At 52.3% G+C, this 13105-nt stretch overlaps 1 protein-coding gene across 4 annotated transcripts; it reads left to right on the top strand.

Annotated features, from left to right (window-relative positions):
• The first annotated feature begins 463 nt into the window (after window positions 1-463).
• setd1a (SET domain containing 1A, histone lysine methyltransferase) lies at window positions 464-12847 on the top strand. Of its 4 annotated transcripts, none has more exons than XM_058048395.2 (20): window positions 464-591; window positions 1554-1698; window positions 1764-1862; window positions 1988-2258; window positions 2404-2534; window positions 2654-2904; window positions 3017-4697; window positions 4862-5839; window positions 5928-6083; window positions 6166-6250; window positions 6341-6483; window positions 7013-7052; window positions 7122-7343; window positions 7412-8673; window positions 8892-9237; window positions 9310-9491; window positions 10138-10248; window positions 10741-10860; window positions 11124-11261; window positions 11479-12847. In XM_058048395.2, the coding sequence occupies exons 2-20, from the start codon at window positions 1561-1563 to the stop codon at window positions 11650-11652; spliced, it is 6528 nt and encodes a 2175-aa protein (XP_057904378.2). In that variant the 5' UTR covers window positions 464-591; window positions 1554-1560; the 3' UTR covers window positions 11653-12847. The 4 variants fall into 4 exon arrangements, with proteins under 4 accessions (XP_057904378.2, XP_057904377.2, XP_078653150.1 ...); XM_058048394.2 differs by having other exon boundaries at window positions 575-655; XM_078797024.1 differs by having other exon boundaries at window positions 578-868; window positions 7016-7052.
• The last annotated feature ends 258 nt before the right edge of the window (window positions 12848-13105 follow it).

The following is a 13105-nucleotide window of genomic DNA, read 5'->3' as shown; positions in this document are numbered from 1 at the left end:
TCATAACAGTATATTACATAAGTACCTAATTGGACAAGCTGCTGAGGTTTGGGATGTTGGAGCATCTTGAGAGTGTGCCACCATTGGAGATGAAAGATGATGAATTAAATCAAGCTCATGCCAATGAAGCCAATGAAGATGTGCAATGTATACTGGTAATTTCATTGTGATGCTGTGTAATCATACAGTTCACTGCAAGAGGTTTTAGTGGACATTATATTGTTATTGTTATTATTATTGTTAATATAAACATTTTTGCTGCTTCTTTAAAATGTTTTTTTTAAATTAAGTCACAATTTTATTACCGAGATGGTGTGGACAGTTCACAGACAGCCACTAGAGGGCGCTTTGTTCGACCGAGCTGTTAGATTCTCAAACGCAGATTCGGTCGTATATTTCAGTTGTTGACATGACGTGGAGAAACTTAATATTAAATTTGTCGGCTCATTAATTAATGAGAATTATTAACATTTCGTTTATTAAATTTGGTCATTGTAGTTTTTATGTGTTTTATTATTTTGCAAGAAAGTGCTCGTCCGAAGTCAACTGCTGCATTTACTTCAACTGATGGCGAACAGGCGAGGCTTTCAGGTTTGCTACGCGATGGCCGCTCTCTCCAAAATATTGGGCTTTTAGAGACCAAAACAACGCCCAGGTGCTTCGTAGGGACTCGTCTTTGTATCGACTAACATCCGGAATGTTAGCGGCATCGTTTGCGCTCGTCAGTCTTGCTTGAGGGCGTCATCGGAGCTGTCCCGTTTGTGTTTGGGGGACTGTGTTTTTCTTGTTGCCCGGGCCTGGCCGCTGCTGCCTACACTGGAGCGGCGGGTTGCTACACTCGGATGAGCGGGCTGTAGGACTCTTGGAGGTGGGGGTCTAGATTTTGGCGTAAAAGGGGGCCGGTAAAGCCCTGGAAATGCTTCCGCAACACCACCCCTGCTGATAATGTGCGCTCGGCTGACGAAGTGTGATGATAAATAACGAGTTTGACTCTCAACTTGATTCTTATGCTAGTTAGCACTAGCCAACGGTCGCGAAAACTTCCTAGCATTAGCATAAAAAAGCATAACTAATTTACTGTCGTTGTGCAGCGCTCTGGTCGCCGTTAATGTGATATTTGCGACCCGGTCGTGAACCCGACTCGACTTTTGCCCAGTTTGAAACCCGCCTTGGCGTTAGTGCTCAGCTTCTTTGCATTTTGTCGCTGCGTGTTAGCCCATGCTAGCAGCGAGCTGCTAACTAAATTAGTACTCTGTGACGTAACGCGCTCATTGTTTTGACAGCATCTTGAAAACGTCAAGCAATTTTCTTTTATCCTTTGCCATGCTGTTTACGATATGCAAGTAGTTCTCTAAAGGCTAAGGCGTCCTCGCCATCACTCGCACTTGAGTTGTTTTTTATTTTCCGTGCTGTATTTTGCAGTAGTTACGGCATGTTATTAGCTGCGGCTGCGCATCAGATGAGTCTTGGCCGCTTCGGCTACTGGCCATGCTTTCGTTATAATGCATCGTTAAATACTCTGCCGTCTGACGTCTTTTTGTCTGACACCTCAGCTCTAGGATGGATCCAGACGGCGGGGCAGACGCACAAAAAGCTGTCAGTTTGCAGTGGAAGAGCTACAAACTCGTCCAGGACCCAGCTATCAGACGGGTCGCTCAGAAGATCTACAGATATGATGGAGTGCATTTCAGTGTACCCGTGAGTCCGATATTTCACTCTGTTATCTCGCATGCCTCTTTTTCACTATAATTTAACATTCCCAGGACTCTGGATTTCCCCCTGTTGGTGATCTACGGGATCCGAGACCCAGGAGGCTATGGTCGAGGTATACTGAAATGGTCCTGCCGGTGCCAAAGTTCAAGGTAAGGACTCAAAATAATCCAACAGCACATTCATAAGACTGGGAAGAAAAAGTCCTCATTCAGATTTATCGCAGTATTATGACAGTATCTCTTGTGTCCCCCACTCACCCTTCCCACCGCTGCAGCTCGACGAGTTCTACGTGGGCCCCATCCCCCTCAAAGAGGTGACCTTCGCCCGGCTCAACGACAACATCAAGGAGCCCTTCTTGGCCGAGATGTGCGCCAAGTTCGGGGAAGTGGAGGAGATGGAGATCCTGTTCCACCCCAAGACCAGGAAGCACTTAGGCCTGGCCAGGGTGTTGTTCACCAGCACACGGGGGGCCAAGGACACGGTCAAGCAGCTGCACAACACCTCGGTCATGGGCAACATCATCCACGCTCAGCTGGATATAAAAGGTAAACGGAGCGAGAAGATGCAAACTCCACACAGAAGGTCCTGTGCCGGGATTGAAACCCACACATAAATAAGTTCTCCCAACACTATTATTGCACATATGCGTCTTGGTAAGAAAGAAATATTTTTTTTGTTGTGTGTATTCAGGTCAGCAGAGGCAGAAATATTACGACCTGATTGTCAACGGCTCCTACACGCCCCAGACGGTCCCTCTAGGAGGCAAGGCCTTAGTAGACTGTCTCACACCCCAGACCCCAACACAGCAACAACCTGACACGGTACGACACGACTCTGCACTGTCTGTAGTTTTGTCCGGGATGTAGCGTGGGAAACTGAACACAAAGACGCGTTTTCTTCATTTCCAAGTGCTAATCCAACGTTCTTCTCCAACCCGCAGTCGTCAGACATCAGGCGGAGGCTCTCCAGCGAGCTGGCCGTGTTGGCGGCAGGTGTCCAAGCCCTCACCTCGGGGAATGTCACCCCTTGCTCCGCGGACACCGGCTTTGGCGAACAGCGTCTGGACACGCCCCCTTCCTCCATGACTGGCGCCTACACCTCTGGGTCCTCTGCGTCCTCCCAAGGTGGAACTCCCTACAGCTCCCGGTCTGGCACGCCATTCTCTCAAGAATCGGGCTATTCCGGTGCCAGGTGAGCGGTGGCCATTTTTATTTTTGTACATTGTGATTGTCTTCAATGACACATTTCATAGATCTGGAATTGTCCATATGAGAGCCGTAAACATCCTCGTTCTTCCGCACAGGCACACTGGCTACAACACTGGCACTTTGGGAAGCGGTTACCCCCCTCAGGATATGCTTCCTTCCTCCTCCTCATCCTCCGCCGTCTCCTCCACCGTGGGGGGGTACAAAGTGTCCCGCTACTCCGAGGATGTTCACGAGCCCCCGGTGTACCACAGAGGTCGCCCCATGTATCCCCCTGCCGCCTCGTTCCGTCCCAACGAGCCGCCGTGCTATCCGCCGTACCCCAGTGTGGGAGGACCCGGCCCTCACATGGCGCACCACTCCACAATGCACCTGCCCCCGCTGGCCTCCCAGTATGATCAGCCCCTTGTGTCCGAGCGAGACAGGGAGCGGGATAGAGACTCTGGAGGCCGCTACGGGGCGGGGGCCGTTGTCTCCAGAAGGTCATCTTACCATCACCAGCAGGACACCAACTCCTCCTCCAAGTACCATTCCCACCACTCCCACCACCACTCTGACCGCCGGGACGACCGGGGGTATCGGCGGGACAGCACGGGGTCACGCTCGAGCGACCACAGTCACCAGCGGCATCGCAACCACCACCATTCTCACAACCACCACAGCAGCCGCAGGAAGAGCAGCCACGACCGCGACAGGGATCGGGATCGGGACCGAGAACGAGACCGGGAAAGAGATGGCGACTACTCCAACAGCTCCGACCCCAGATACAATTCCAATTCGTATCGCTCTTCTTCTAACAGCATGTCTCCTCCACCCTCATCCTACTCGGCGTATTCCGCCTCCAAAGAGCCCGCCCCGGGCCCTCCTCAGGGATTGGACGTATCCGCTCGTTTAGGGGCCCCAAGTCTCGCAGAGAGGGGCCCTCCGCCTTCAGCGGGTGCAGAGAAGGACTACCACTCTGGTCACCACGGTGCTCTGCCGCCGCCGCCTCCCCCACCACCACCACCTCCCCTGCCGCCAGCCTCCGTCATTGCTGCCGCCGTGGCCGAGACGCTTGGAACGCTGGATTTCAGCCAGGACAGCCCCGCCCGTGAAGAGCAGTGGTCTAAGCCCAAACGCCGTCCCAGCACCCCACCTGTGCCACCGAAAACCCCCCCGCCATTGTCCCCACCGCCCTCCATTGCTTCATCTACGTCCCCTTCCGCCTCCTCCCTCCCCCAGCACCCTTCGGCCGCCGCCAGCCCCTCATCAGCCCCCCAGCGTGGCTCTGCCTCCCCAGAGCCAGATTCCACCAATGAGAGCTTGCCGTTTGCTTACCACAGCAGCAGCCTGGACTCCCGCATAGAGATGCTCCTCAAGGAACAGAAGGCCAAGTTCTCCTTCCTCGCATCCGATGAGGAAGATGAGGATGAGCGGAAAGAGGACAAGCAGAGGGGCATACGGGCAGGCGGTGGGGAGAATAAAGGGCGGGCGGGTGATGGACGGGGGGAGCACGACAGTGTCAATCAGGCAGGAGACAGCGGGGACAAGGGGAAAGGGGAGCGCGACCTCAGGAAAAGAGGGAAGGGCAAAGAGGGTCGGAAGAGTCCCGTCGAACCACCGTCCTCAACTGCATCGTCTTCCACATACTCCCCCCACGTCCCGCCTCCAGAGGAGCCCCCTCCCCAGGTTGGCCCCACCGTGGCCGAAGCTGTGCAGCAGGAGACGTCCCAGGATGGGAACGCTGATGCACGGAGCAGGACGGGAGCGCGCACGCCACCCTTCAATGGCCAGAGTCAGGTGAGGTTGATTGGTCCATAGCTGTAAACATGAGGTCACATGAGTCAGTAGATTTGATTGACAGTTGTCTGTTTTGGGTCGTCTTAAAGGGGCGGGGCTAGTCTCAAAGCAAAGTTATCCTGTGATGGGGGCTTTCCAAATATTAAGTCTTTGTTTCCTTTCAGTCGCCCCCGCATTCGTCGGGGGAGGACATGGAGATCTCAGACGAGGAGGAGGGGGAGTTGACCATCACAACGGTGACCACCCACCAGCCTTCGATGACCTCCTGTTCCTCGCCATCGTCATCCCAAGCAGCCATGCCCTCGCAGACGACGGACACCTCGTCTTCTCCCCCGCCCATCTCTGACTCCGCACAGCACTTTGGCACCTCCATGCACCCACCCATCCCCTCCTACCCCCCTCACCTGCCTCCGCCGCCTCCCCCGGGCTACTCGCTGCAGCCGCCCCCGCCTCCCGGGATCCCCCCGCCTCACATGGAGCTGCACCCCGAGTACCCGCCACCCCTGCCCCCCCACATGTATGACTATGCCAGCTCCATGGAGCTGATGAACCAGTACACGGGCGGCGCCCCCATGTCCTTCCAGATGCAGACGCACATGCTCAGTCGTCTGCACCAGTTGCGCATGTCGTCGTCCAACGGCACGCCGGGCCCGGGCGAGGCAGCCACAGGAGACTACTCCTCCTACCATCTGCACTCCGTGCCGCCACCGCCCCACCCCTACATGGACCAAGAAGGGAGCGGGGCGGGCGCCGGTCATTACGACCAAGATCACCGCTACATGCCCCCACACATGCCCTACCCTTACACCGATCCACACGGCACGCAAATACCGCCGCCCCACCTACCGCCTCCCCACACTGCGTGGCCGCCGCACCCTTTGGCCACCCACTACCCCTCCTACATGCCTCCGGCCGCCTATGGCACCATGCCGCCCGGTGAGGGGGGCGAGTACCAGACCCCCGGGGAGGAGATGCCCTTGCTTGCTGACAACCCTCATGAAGCCACCGTGCAGATGGTGCTCGCCACTCTCATCCAGGAGATGAAGAACATCATGCAGAGGGACCTCAACCGCAAGATGGTGGAGAACATCGCCTTTGCCACCTTTGACGAGTGGTGGGACAGGAAGGAGACGAAAGCCAAGGTAGGGAAGGGTCATGGTTTCATCTGTTTTGGGGCAAATGTTGGAGATTATGACTGGAATCTTCAAACTGGCTTTTTTCTTTTCCCAGCCATTCCAGACGATGTCAGCCTTACGTGATGATGAGAAGAAGGAGGAGAAGGTGAGCCGTCCTCGTGAGCCTCTCACGTCTCTTGTGGACTGGGCAAAAAGCGGTGGCGTGGAGGGATTCTCTCTGCGTGGAGCGCTAAGACTGCCCTCCTTTAAGGTAACACAAGCGCGAGACCTGATGAAGCTCCAGCCCAAAACGTGGATCTACACCATAGACAAACATGACTGTTCTCATTCAGGTGAAGAGGAAAGAACCTCAGGAGCTCACGGAGGGAGACATGAAGAGGCCGCGACCCTCCACCCCTCCTGACGAGGACGATGAAGGTTTGCTGCGCACGTGCCGACGCTTTAAACGCCCGCGTTGGCGTGTTGGAGGAACAGGCTGGCCGCTTGACCTCCGCATCTCGTTTGCAGCTGCCGATGGGAGAACGCCAGAGGCCGGCAGACACGGAGCTGGAAGAGACAACAAGAGGAGGAAAAAGAAGCCCAGAAATCGCAAACCCTGGGAGCTGGACAGCGAGGGAGAAGAAACATCAGATGGCTCTTCCTCTGAAAAGGTAAAAACAAGCACATTGGTGTCCCTTTATTCCCAAATGCTATGGCGTCAGGGAATTGGGCCATTTTTACTGTGCTGGACTTATCCTTATCCCATCACTTTTATGCTGCTGTTTCGAGGCATTTAGAGGCATTCTGCTGATTTATTTTGCACAAAGTTGCAGCTGTCATGGCATAATTACATGACATGTCCTTATTTCGCACATAAATGAATTTGCTGGTGAGGGAGCACGTCCCTGTTAGATGGTTTTGTATGAATTGGCGCTGTAAGATTAAGATCCGCATGGAGCCGTCACATTCCAGTCATCCTACGACGTTGCGCGTGTGCATGGAAACGTGCCGGGCTCGAGATCACCTCTTTCCATGGATCCGTAAGAGAGAGCATGCGATTCGTTGCACCCCTTGGCCAAACATGCCGTGCTTTAATTGTTTAGTGTTATGTTGCTGTTCCTGCATGCGTAACTAGGGGGCAGCATTTAATCTGTAATCACTGTTTTCCTGCTCTAACTTTTAATGTTCTTTCTTTTGGAGGAGGATGAGGAAGTGGAGGCGAGTGAAAAGGAGTCTGATGGTAAATTAATCAATCCATGACTTTTGTGTCTTTTCTGCTCGACAGAAATAACAAAATCTTTCTTTTCAGATGATGCTCTCAGCGCTGATAGCGATGACGAGAGCCTTTCGTCATCATCCGACGGCTCGTCGTCCTCCGGATCCTCCTCTTCATCTTCCTCTGAGGATGAAGAGGAAGGAGAGAGGCCCGACAGCGACGGACCAGACACCATGGACGAGTCCACCATGGACAGCACCACAGAAAAAGACGGCCTCAGAGGGAAGATCTTTCCAAAGGCTGCAGTCAAAACTGGTAAGTGCAAAGTCCTCTGCCAGAAACATCACCACAACATCAGCAGCTGAAAATGCCTTCCCATGCAGGTGACGCCAAAGACGGCAAGGCGGATGCAAGAGCACTCTCCAAACGACCGCCATCGCCGCCGTACCCCCGTCCTTCGTCCCCCGTGGTCCTCGTGCCCCCGCTCAAAAAACGCAGGAAGACCGTCTCGTTCTCCACGGAGGAGAACAGCAAGGCAGCGTCATCAACGCTGTCTTCACCTCCCTCCCAAGCGGCGGGTGAATCTCCCCTTCTCCTCTCACCCAGCAGACCCTCAGACCCCCGTGCCGCCGCCGCATCCTCCGCACGTCCCTCTCATGGCATCCAGCTGCTTCCCTTCGCCTCCAAACCAGGCGAAGGCAACGCCCTCATTGTGCCGCCGTGTGGAAGAACTCCAGATTCCCATGAGTCCAAAAGGACCCCTCTGTCCCCCCAGGCTGCCCCCACCAAAGTGCCCGGCAAACGGGGCTCAGGCAAAGACTCGCCCAAATCCTCCACCTCTCCCATCATGGTGTGCCGCACGGTGCAGAACCTCCCCTTGGACCACGCCTCCATGTGCAGGATGGCCTTCGAGGAGGCTCCCCCTCCGTCTCCCATCAGCAAACGGGGCAAGGGAAAGTCCCGCCCCACCGGCTTCTCTGTGTCCACCTGTCACCCCCTCAAAGAGGAAGACGAGGATGAGGAGGACAATCAGAGGCTGAGGCTGCGGGAACAACTGGGGGCGTCCAGCCTCTTGCAGCTGGCCTCCGCCTCAACCGCCGACCTCTCCGTGCTGGCCGACGTCGCTCTGACAATGGACCCCGAGGCCGGAGACTCCGAGGAGACCGAGACATCGGACGAGGCAGAGGAGCAGAAGATGGGGGGAGGTCTCTTCTCAGGGGAGGCGCTGTTGCGTGTCATGAGTTTGGAGAGCGTGGTTGTGTTCATGGAGCACAGCTATTCCAAGCCGCCCCTTCTCACGGGGCCACCTGCCCCCAAAAAGACCTCCTCCAAGCAGGACTCGTCAGTTCTCCTCCCAGCAGACCTCAACACCATATCTGGGGTGCTGGAGGCACCGGAGGAGGTCATTGGCGAGGCGCTGCCGCCCAGAGGGGACTCTGGGGAATATTTGGGATTGCTGTGCCCGGCTGAGTCGAGCCCGGCCTCAATTTCTCCAGCCAAGAAGTTGATGGCAAGTAAAGCACTGGAACTTGAGAAGAGCAAAAAGAAGAGAAGTAAAGACAAGGACAAAGAGAACTTGGAATTTCTTCCCACAAAACAAGCGAAGGAACAGCCCAGCAAGAAACAGAAGAAGCGGAAGCTAGAGGTGTGTTTGCTATGTCCATCTTTTATCTTGCAGGACGCAACATTAGGTACACATCCTATACGAGACGTGTCAGATATTATTTGTTATTCCAAATAGAACCATTTAATCACTATGTGGACCATGTGATTTAACTGACCAATCAGCTGTCGTTTAGCCGCCACGCTGCTTGTACATGATCACATCCAAAAGGACCTGAACCTGATGTTGCCTCTGTACAGGACTCGGACCCGGAGGAAGACGTGGACGTGGAGGAGCTGGAGTCCGGCGAGCTGTCGAGCACAGACTCTGAGGACGAGGTGCTGGAGGAGGTGAGGAAGAGCGAACGTCTCTTCCTGCAGGAGGCCGGCGTGATGTCGTCCAAACCCGCTCCATCTCCCGAGCCGCCGCCGGCTGTGAAGTACGAGAACCGCAGCGAGTTTGAGCAGATGACCATCCTCTACGACATCTGGAACTCGGGCCTGGATGGCGAGGACTTAATGCTGCTGAAGAAGACGTATGAGAAGCTGCTGCAAGACAACCACTCCTCCGACTGGCTCAATGACACCCACTGGGTCCAGCACACTGATATCCTTACCATCCATTTGTGTGAAGTTCTTCATGTCATATTTGCGTATTAGCCTTAACGCTGAGCCCCACTGACCAATTTGCCAAACCCTCGACGTAAGAAGAGGAGCACGGATGGGCAGCTTCGGGAGCACGTGACCGGCTCTGCCAGGAGCGAGGGCTACTACGCCATCAGCCGCAAGGAGAAGGACGTCTACCTTGACCTGGATCTTCCCGAGCAGGTCATAAGGGAGGTGGAGAATGTCGACAGCTCGGTAAGCACCAATCATGTGTTCATTCCAGTTATTTTTGCCTTAAAGCCACGGAGGCGCGCTGGGTTTTGCTTCTTGGCCGTGACCAGCAGAGGGTGCAATGAAATCCTACCCGACGTATTGTGATTTTGCATGTGAAGATTTGTAGCATTTCTTTTTCTTTTCTTCATAAGCCGTTTAATTGCTTCATCGGAATGAAGATGTAGTTATGGGAGTGCCCATCCCTTCACTGCAGCGTTGTTGGTAAGCTCAGCTGAAATGTGAGTCACAGAAGCTTTCCACAGTTCCAACGAACCGATTGTGGCGACTTCTTGGCCTCTGCAGGCTGTGCAAGCATCCATCTGGGGGTCCAGCGGTGGCCCGCTGTGTTTCCTTTTTAAAAAAAAAAAACTGGCAGAATTGAACTGGCTGGAAAGAGGGAGGAAAAACAGTGAGATGCAATGTTAGTTTTGGGTTGTACCTTCTGTACATGTGGGAGAAAGGTTTCACAATTGATTTATTGAGCAAATCACGATTAGGAGCCTTATCTGCTTTGTCAACTGTCTTCAAGGTAGCTTCGTCGAGGTCAAGGTTCTTTACTTCACTCTCCTCAATCTCAAGGCCACATGATTAAAAAGTTTCAAGCTAATGGTCTGGGTTTTTTTCTCAGGGCACCAACCGTGCGCTTTCTGAGAGGCGCTCTGAGCAGCGACGCCTCCTGACTGTCATCGGCACACCGGCCGTCATGGACTCTGACCTCCTCAAGCTCAACCAGCTCAAGGTACGCGCGTACACTCGGACAATTAGCACATTCTTTATGTGTGCCCTAATTCCGGGCGACGTCATAAAAACGTGGCTTTGCTTCCTCAAGTTGGTCGCCTCACGTTGTTGCACAACACAGCGAGGGCATTGTGGTAACACGCCCTCACAGGATGTGAGAACGCAACAATGGCGACAGCAAATCTGGAGCTACCTGTTCAGCCTTGCTCATTCACCCATTATAACGGGACTGTCTGTGAATGCACTTGTTGTTACGCCTCTGTAAAGTAGATGGCGTCGTAACACCTCACCTTTCATGTTTTTGTCAAATTATGTGCAGGTGCACCATGGCCAATTATGATGCAAATTTGATGTAATCAAACCACCATCTCCACCGCCGCAGATAGATTGCAGTCCTGTGGGAAAACCGCGTCACATTTAAAGCTACATGTCAAAGCTCCCCGTCCAGCCGTAATCCTGAACTAATCCTGGCCTTTTTCCTGTGCTTGTGCAGTTCCGTAAGAAGAAGCTCCGATTCGGACGCAGCAGGATCCACGAGTGGGGCCTGTTCGCCATGGAGGCCATCGCCGCCGACGAGATGGTCATCGAGTATGTAGGTCAGAACATAAGACAGGTGAGCGGCTTATCTTGGAAATTCACACTATCATTAGCCTTGTTGAAGCTAGGCCGTGGGTGTCCAAAGTACGGCTCAATGGTTCTCAGGCCACACTCCATATTTCACTTCCTTCCTTGAAATAATGCTAACGTGGTGAACTAGGACTTTGTGAAACATGCTAGCATATCAACGCTGGATTGCTTTTAGCCTGTTTTAGAAAAGACGACAGAAGAGCAAGAAGCACACTGACCTCAAACGTTCTTATGTCCACGTGCTTGCAGATGGTAGCGGACAATCGTGAGAAGCGGTACGCTCAGCAGGGCATCGGGAGCAGCTACTTGTTCCGAGTGGACCACGACACCATCATAGACGCCACCAAGTGCGGCAACTTGGCCCGCTTCATCAACCACTGCTGCACTGTGAGTTGGCCCCACCATACCTTATTATCGTCATACAGCCATATACTATACAATATACTTATATACAGTACCTTCAGTACCTTAATATAATATCATCCAACGCTAGTATCCCCATACAGCCATTATATGATATACATGACAATCATCCAGTGCTGCTTCTTGCATGTGATCTACTACACCGGTCTACTCTACATCAGAGCATCTCTTCCCCTTGCAGCCAAACTGCTACGCCAAGGTGATCACCATCGAGTCCCAGAAGAAGATCGTCATCTACTCCAAGCAGCCCATCGCCGTCAACGAGGAGATCACCTACGACTACAAGTTCCCCCTGGAGGAGAACAAGATCCCCTGCCTGTGCGGCACCGAGAACTGCCGCGGCACGCTCAACTAACCGGCCGGTGCTCTTTGCTCAGCGGCCTCTCTGGTGGGGCGCTGTGGAGAGAGCCTCTCAGCTCCGTAAAGGTCCACACAAAAACACAATGACGCACACAGATCAATTCAGGGTTTTTAAAGTTAAAATGGAAAAAAAAGCGCTTGTGTCGGAGCGCACTTTTAAGCTAACAGTTTGGTCTTTGCGTTATTTTCATTTGCTCCTCGTTTGCTCTCTTATGGCTTTGCTTGTTTTTATTCTCACCTCACACCTTCTGCTTTTGTCTCACGTTTGTGCTCGTCTTTGTGTTGGTGGCAAAGTGTCTGCTTTTCTCTCCGTGTCGTCCTCAAATACGAGCACGTCTCTATAAATGAGAATTTGGTGCAAAAGTCAATTTGATTTCTGGACTTGGCGTTCAGACTGGAGATCGATGTTAGGCAAACTGAATTTGGCCTTAATATTAGCGATAAGTATCAAAATTATTAAGAAATGTGTTCTGGAAATGTTTGGGTGTCTGTAGTGAATGTATAGAATATAAAAGTAATTATTTTTATTCAACCACTAAAACCAACCATATTCTCATTTACTGAGCTGTACCTGTATACGTTTCATTTGTACACTTTTTTTTTTTTTTCTACCAAACTCCTGCGGGTCGTCGTCAGTGTTTGCACAAATGTTTTTAAGAGGCACATCTCTTTCTTCTATCATCTCCTTTCAAAAAGGCTCATTAGAGGTTATTCCCCCCCCAACCCCTCGTAGAGAAATAGTTTATTTAGAGCGTCGGCGAAGGCAAACACAGGTTAGGCAGGTTAGCTCGTCCAAAGTTTTATCTCTTCAGTAGCAACAAGACATCTGCTTTTGTCTGCCCAACAGGAAAAATGTCTTTTCTTGTTTGCGACAAAAAAAAATCCTGTCTCACGACAAACCCCAGCGTCTTTTTTTGTCTCTTACAGGATGAAGCGATGAAAAAAAGTGATGTAAATAATGTCAGAAAGTGTTTGTTTCTCGTAGAAACACACTCGATTCCAAGCTGTAAATACCTTCCTTTCCCTCTCTCCGTGAGGACACTTGTACATATCTTCCATCCTTTTTTTTATTCTTCCTCCTTTTAATTTGATGATTATTTTTAATATTATTTCTCTTGTATTAATACGTTGGATCCTTTATTAATGGTGCATTAAAATATTTTTTAAATAAAGTCAAAGCTTGTGCTGGTTTTCTGCGTGAGGAGTCGACAGGAAGTGGCTTGCGTTGCATTTCCTGCTGACATCACGCGATGCACCTGAAACCACTCTTAACGCCGGACGTCAAAGGAAGTTCTGGAATCTGAAGTAACAGGTGACGGATGATGATGATGACGATGATGCCATTTTTACGTTGCAACAATGTCTAAATGGGGACATTTTGTTTTTGTTTCCAGAGTCTGAACTCGGCACGGGTGCCTGTTTGTTTGCCAGGCTGTGTTGCGCCACGA

This window comes from Doryrhamphus excisus, linkage group LG16 (assembly GCF_037039965.1).
Source record: "Doryrhamphus excisus strain RoL-2023G ecotype Guam linkage group LG16, RoL_Dexc_Guam_v1.1, whole genome shotgun sequence".
In the NCBI taxonomy this organism is placed as follows: Eukaryota; Metazoa; Chordata; class Actinopteri; order Syngnathiformes; family Syngnathidae; genus Doryrhamphus; species Doryrhamphus excisus.
The sequence above is the reverse complement of the archived record's forward strand: the minus strand, read 5'-3'. Positions and strand labels throughout refer to the sequence as shown.